This window comes from Salvelinus fontinalis, chromosome 35 (genome assembly GCF_029448725.1).
Source record: "Salvelinus fontinalis isolate EN_2023a chromosome 35, ASM2944872v1, whole genome shotgun sequence".
In the NCBI taxonomy this organism is placed as follows: domain Eukaryota; kingdom Metazoa; phylum Chordata; class Actinopteri; order Salmoniformes; family Salmonidae; genus Salvelinus; species Salvelinus fontinalis.
Window position 1 is genome coordinate 39,049,224 of NC_074699.1, and position 7,500 is coordinate 39,056,723.

Genomic DNA, 7,500 nt, shown 5'->3' on the forward strand with positions numbered 1-7,500 from the left:
TTCTAATTTTATTATTCGAAAAAGTAATATGTATTTCAAATCTGGATGAGACTTTATAGAGCAGTGAGGAGGAGGAGTCTACCGTGGTGAGGAGGAGGAGTCTACCGTGGTGAGGAGGAGGAGTCTACCGTGTACGGAAGCGACTTCACCATTCAGTTTCTGGATTCAGGGTTCACTCAAACATCATTTTAAGCTTAGTTTTACTATTGACAGTTACAGCTGATTTTGGGATTGTATCGATTCGCTCTCCTTAAATATAAGTAATCTGATTTATTCGGTTAAGTCTCTGAATTGTTTAATCAAACTTTTCATAGCTCCTGCTATCAGGGCATAAAAACTACAATCTGTCTCCTGAATTAGCCTAGTGGGCCTGAGCTCGTTTTCCCCGGTTTGCCCTCGCTAAACTAGGTGGCTAACTAGGTGGCTAGCTGAACTATGCTAGTTTTTGTCCTCATTGCCAAACATCCTAAATACTGCACCCTCAACTTCAAAAGTAAAAAACTACAATCATATAAATAAGAAATTTGATGGATGTTTTATTTTAAATTATGTATTGTTTAATTGTTTTGTTGGATAGCCATGACAGGTTTGAGGTATGTGTCGTAACACGACGGCGGCGAAGGACATCATTGTCCAAGTTCAGCTTTGAGATTCACCGGCGCCATTAGCGTAGGGTCAGCTGGACGCTTCTGACTGGTTCAGCTTGTAACTGTGACAACGGGCAGCCACTCCCCTCTTGGTTCGATGGGATATGTAGTGATTCTGCCAACACAGCCAGATAGGTACACAGTCTTGTACCCTTCACCTTTTTTAAACTGACTACCGTATTTGTTGATTAGATCAGACTTTATTAACATAACGACAAATCCAGTAGTCACGAGTTATCTGACACGAGAAAACTTGAGAAAATAGCAACTCTACAGATAATAATGACTACAGATCACAATGACTACAGATCACAATGACTACAGATCGCAATGACTACAGATCACAATGACTACAGATCGCAATGACTACAGATCGCAATGACTACAGATCACAATGACTACAGATCGCAATGACTACTGATCACAATGGCTACATATCACAATGACTACAGATCACAATGACTACATATCACAATGACTACAGATCACCATGACTACAGATTGTAATGACTACAGATAATAATGACTACTGATCACAATGGCTACAGATCACAATGACTACATATCACAATGACTACAGATTGTAATGACTACAGATGATAATGGCTACAGATCGTAATGACTACATATCACAATGACTACAGATCACAATGACTACATATCATAATGACTACAGATCACAATGACTACAGATCACAATGACTACAGATCGCAATGACTACAGATTACAATGACTACAGATCGCAATGACTACAGATCGCAATGACTACAGATCACAATGACTACAGATCGCAATGACTACTGATCACAATGGCTACATATCACAATGACTACAGATCACAATGACTACATATCACAATGACTACAGATCACCATGACTACAGATTGTAATGACTACAGATAATAATGACTACTGATCACAATGGCTACAGATCACAATGACTACATATCACAATGACTACAGATTGTAATGACTACAGATGATAATGGCTACAGATCGTAATGACTACATATCACAATGACTACAGATCACAATGACTACATATCATAATGACTACAGATCACAATGACTACAGATAATAATGACTACAGATCGTAATGACTACAGATCATAATGACTACAGATCGCAATGACTACAGATTGTAATGACTACAGATAATAATGGCTACAGATCACAATGACTACAGATCATAATGACTACAGGTAATACTGGCTACAGATCACAATGACTACAGATCACAATGACTACAGATCATAATGACTACAGATCACCATGACTACAGATCACAATGACTACAGATCATAATGACTACAGATCGCAATGACAACAATGAATGTCTAAATTACTTCCGGACACAAAGGATCCTTAGAGCTCCTCCTCCTCACCACTCTATAGTCTTTATAGCAGTGTGGACAAGGCAGAGGAGAGGAACGGTCATAACAAATCTATGTTATTACATATCTATGTCTCAACAGCTCTATGTCATTTTAACAGATCTATGTCATATTAACAGATCTATGTCCTATTAACATATCTATGTCCTATAAACAGATCTATGTCTCAACAGATCTATGTCAGAACAGATTTATTTCATATTAATAGATCTATGTCATATTAACAGATATATGTCGTATTAACAGATCTATGTAATTTTAACAGATCTATGTAATTTTAACAGATCTATGTCATATTAACAGATATATGTCATATTAACAGATCTATATCCTATTAACAGATCTATATCCTATTAACAGACCTATGTCATTTTAACAGATGTATGTCATATTAACAGATCTATGTCCTAACAGTAACAAATCTATGTCCTAATAGATCTATGTCATATTACCAGATCTATGTCATATTAACAGATCTATGGCTTAATAGATTTATGTCCTGATAGATCTATGTCCTAAAAGTAACATATCTAGGTCCTAATAGATCTATGTCATAACAGTAACAGATCTATGTCCTGATAGATCTATGTCATAACAGTAACAGATCTATGTCCTAATAGATCTATGTCATAACAGTAACAGATCTATGTCCTAACAGATCTATGTCCTAATAGATCTATGTCCTACCAGATGGTTCTGTGATTAAGCCACACACTCCAGATGAATAACCTTGGCTGAGACTTGAAGACGAGCATTAGCTCTTTGTCTTGTGACGTGGAGGAGACCCGGCTTCAGGTTTATGACTGAATCTATTTAAATATGTAAAGTTGTGTTGTATATCTATTGAACGTACAAAAATTACAAATTAATGTTGTACGTAAGACAAATGAGTTGGCTAAAGTACAAACTGTCTGGCATCCAGCCTAGTGGAAAGAGGTTTGAGACATAGTGATAACAGAGACCTATGTCCCCTCTCCAAACAGTCACATCAGGCCTAGAGACAGAGAGAGCAGAGACTGTAAGGGGTTTGAGACAGAGTGAAAACAGAGACCTATGTCCCCTCTCCAAACAGTCACATCAGGCCTAGAGACAGAGAGAGCAGAGACTGTAAGAGGTTTGAGACAGAGTGAAAACAGAGACCTATGTTCCCTCTCCAAACAGTCACATCAGGCCTAGAGACAGAGAGAGCAGAGACTGTAAGAGGTTTGGGCAGAAAGAACAGCGACTGATGGAAAGTGGTTTGAAGCAGAGCAGAGAGACTAGAGAAACTCACCTTGGTTACACAGAGAGCCACAGAATCCTGACAGACACTCACAGTGTCCTGTGATGTGGTGACAGGGACCGTCGCTATGGATACACTGAGGACAGGACTGGCTGCAGCGCTGCCCATAGAACCCTGAAGAACAGACTGAAAAAACAGGGGACAGGGTGAGGGGCTCATGTGTGTGTGTAGGTGTTTGTGTGTGTGTGTGTGTGTGTGTGTGTGTGTGTGTGTGTGTGTGTGTGTGTGTGTGTGTGTGTGTGTGTGTGTGTGTGTGTGTGTGTGTGTGTGTGTGTGTGTGTGTGTGTGTGTGTGTGTGTGTGTGGGTGTACTTATAAACACAGACATTTCTGAGACAACCACAGATATAAAGCTAAGACACTACCGGACACTACAGGACACTACGAGACACTACCAGACACTACAGGACACTACCGGACACTACCGGACACTACCAGACACTACCGGACACTACCTGACACTACCGGACACTACCAGACACTACCAGACACTACAGGACACTACAGGACACTACAGGACACTACAGGACACTACCGGACACTACAGGACACTACCAGACACTACAGGACACTACCGGACACTACAGGACACTACCGGACACTACCGGACACTACAGGACACTACCAGACACTACAGGACACTACAGGACACTACAGGACACTACCAGACACTACAGGACACTACCGGACACTACAGGACACTACCAGACACTACAGGACACTACAGGACACTACCGGACACTAACGGACACTAACGGACACTACCGGACACTAACGGACACTAACGGACACTAACGGACACTACAAGACACTAACAGACACTACCGGACACTACGAGACACTACGAGACACTATGAGACACTAACTGACACTAACTGACACTACAAGACACTACCAAACACTACCAGACACTAACGGACACTACCAGACACTACAGGACACTACCAGACACTACCGGACACTACCGGACACTACAGGACACTACAGGACACTACCAGACACCCCAGGACACTACCGGACACTAACGAACACTAACGGACGCTACCGGATGCTACCAGACACTACCGGACACTACACACCAAAGATAACATTAAACACTCAAACTCTCTTGGCATTTCCTATTTCCAATTTCTCCTCTCCTCTCCACTCCTCTCCCCTCCTTTCATCCTCTCCTCTCCTCTCCTCTCCTCTCCTCTCCTCTCCTCTCCTCTCCTCTCCTCTCTTTTCCTTTCTTCTTTCCGGTTCACATGAGGTAAAGTCTGAAGCCAAGGAAGAAAAAGACTTTGACAGCCCACTCTGTTCTCTATTGTAGTCCTCTGTAGTGAAGGAACAGAACAGTTAGATAGCTTAGCTTTGTCCTCCTTCACTGAGGCTGCCAGCATCCCAAATGATATATAGTGCACTATAAAGGGAATAGGGCCCTGGTCTAAAGTAGTACACTATAAAGGGAATAGGGCCCTGGTCTAAAGTAGTACACTATAAAGGGAATAGGGGGCCATTGGGCCGCAGCCTGTGCCACTCAGGCCATATGTCTTCCTTAAGCTCTTAATTAGTTTGCATTGATGTTTCTCTAAGTGGCGAGAGGAGGAGTTAACAGGTCAGAATGATGTTTACTTCCTGCTCTGTCTCAGTGTAATGAGAGGAGGAGTTAACAGGTCAGAATGATGTTTACTTCCTGCTCTGTCTCAGTGTAATGAGAGGAGGAGTTAACAGGTCAGAATGATGTTTACTTCCTGCTCTGTCTCAGTGTAATGAGGGGAGGAGTTAACAGGTCAGAATGATGTTTACTTCCTGCTCTGTCTCAGTGTAATGAGAGGAGGAGTTAACAGGTCAGAATGATGTTTACTTCCTGCTCTGTCTCAGTGTAATGAGAGGAGGAGTTAACAGGTCAGAATGATGTTTACTTCCTGCTCTGTCTCAGTGTAATGAGAGGAGGAGTTAACAGGTCAGAATGATGTTTACTTCCTGCTCTGTCTCAGTGTAATGAGAGGAGGAGTTAACAGGTCAGAATGATGTTTACTTCCTGCTCTGTCTCAGTGTAATGAGGGGAGGAGTTAACAGGTCAGAATGATGTTTACTTCCTGCTCTGTCTCAGTGTAATGAGAGGAGGAGTTAACAGGTCAGAATGATGTTTACTTCCTGCTCTGTCTCAGTGTAATGAGAGGAGGAGTTAACAGGTCAGAATGATGTTTACTTCCTGCTCTGTCTCAGTGTAATGAGAGGAGGAGTTAACAGGTCAGAATGATGTTTACTTCCTGCTCTGTCTCAGTGTAATGAGAGGAGGAGTTAACAGGTCAGAATGATGTTTACTTCCTGCTCTGTCTCAGTGTAATGAGAGGAGGAGTTAACAGGTCAGAATGATGTTTACTTCCTGCTCTGTCTCAGTTTAATGAGAGGAGGAGTGTGTGTGTGTGTGTGTGTGTGTGTGTGTGTGTGTGTGTGTGTGTGTGTGTGTGTGTGTGTGTGTGTGTGTGTGTGTGTGTGTGTGTGTGTGTGTGTGTGTTGTTGTTCTTTTACTGCGTCTGCAGGAGGTGCCTCTGTATCCGGGGGCACACACACACGTTCCGTCCTCCGCTGAGCAGGAGCCTCCGTTCTCACAGGTACAGGAGTAGGAGCAGTCTGGGCCCCATCGGCCCTCCACACACACACTGTCACAGTGCACACCTGGAGGAAACATGGGGAATACCCCTCACTAACTCATCTTACTGGGCAGAATCTGGGGGCCTCCACGGCTGTGAGAAAAGATTACCCAGCGACTCTATACATTATAGTGTCATTTATAAAGGATGTGTGAATGGAAGAGACGGAGACAGAGAGACAGAGACAGAGAGACAGACAGAGACAGAGACAGAGAGACAGACAGAGAAACAGACAGAGACAGAGACAGAAACAGAGACACAGACAGAGAGACAGACAGAGACAGAGACACAGACAGAGAAACAGACAGAGAGACAGACAGAGAGAGGGACAGAGACATAGACACAGACAGAGACAGAGAGACAGAGACCGAAACAGAGACAGAGAGACAGACAGAGAGACAGACAGAGACAGGGACAGAGACATAGACACAGACAGAGACAGAGAGACAGACAGAGAGACAGGCAGAGACAGAAACAGAGACAGAGAGACAGACAGAGACAGGGACAGGGACAGAGACACAGACAGAGCGATAGAAAGAGAGATTGTTAGCTCTCTCTCCTTCCTCTTCCCTCTGAGTGCCCCTTTCTAACCTCGTTCTTTCAGGGAGGGACAGAACTAAATGAAACAGGAAGGCAGAGTCCCATGGAGAGATGGAGAGATGGGAGAAAGGTAGAGTCCCATGGAGAGATGGAGAGATGGAGAAAGGTAGAGTCCTAGGGAGAGATGGAGAAAGGTAGAGTCCTATGGAGAGATGGAGAAAGGTAGAGTCCTAGGGAGAGATGGAGAGATGGAGAAAGGTAGAGTCCTAGGGAGAGATGGAGAAAGGTAGAGTCCTATGGAGAGATGGAGAAAGGTAGAGTCCTATGGAGAGATGGAGAAAGGTAGAGTCCTATGGAGAGATGGAGAAAGGTAGAGTCCTAGGGAGAGATGGGAGAAAGGTAGAGTCCTAGGGAGAGATGGAGAGATGGAGAAAGGTAGAGTCCCAGGGAGAGATGGAGAGATGGAGAAAGGTAGAGTCCTAGGGAGAGATGGAGAGATGGAGAAAGGTAGAGTCCTAGGGAGAGATGGAGAAAGGTAGAGTCCTAGGGAGAGATGGAGAGATGGAGAAAGGTAGAGTCCTAGGGAGAGATGGAGAGATGGAGAAAGGTAGTCCTAGGGAGAGATGGAGAAAGGTAGAGTCCTAGGGAGAGATGGAGAAAGGTAGAGTCCTAGGGAGAGATGGAGAGATGGAGAAAGGTAGAGTCCTAGGGAGAGATGGAGAGATGGAGAAAGGTAGAGTCCTAGGGAGAGATGGAGAGATGGAGAAAGGTAGAGTCCTAGGGAGAGATGGAGAGATGGAGAAAGGTAGTCCTAGGGAGAGATGGAGAAAGGTCTAGTCCTAGGGAGAGATGGAGAAAGGTAGAGTCCTAGGGAGAGATGGAGAAAGGTAGAGTCCTAGGGAGAGATGGAGAAAGGTAGAGTCCTAGGGAGAGATGGAGAGATGGAGAAAGGTAGAGTCCTATGGAGAGATGGAGAAAGGTAGAGTCCTATGGAGAG

General features: G+C 43.8%; 1 protein-coding gene across 1 annotated transcript in view; it reads right to left on the reverse strand.

The window, feature by feature from the left end:
• The window catches only part of LOC129834841 (multiple epidermal growth factor-like domains protein 11), a 355,101-nt gene that overhangs the window by 37,618 nt on the left and 309,983 nt on the right, over nucleotides 1-7,500 (reverse strand). The window contains exons 14-15 of the mRNA XM_055900156.1: nucleotides 5,842-5,988; nucleotides 3,317-3,451 (exon numbers count right to left, since the gene is read on the reverse strand). Of these exons, the coding sequence (XP_055756131.1) occupies nucleotides 3,317-3,451; nucleotides 5,842-5,988 (282 nt within the window). The remainder of the gene's footprint in view (nucleotides 1-3,316; nucleotides 3,452-5,841; nucleotides 5,989-7,500) is intronic.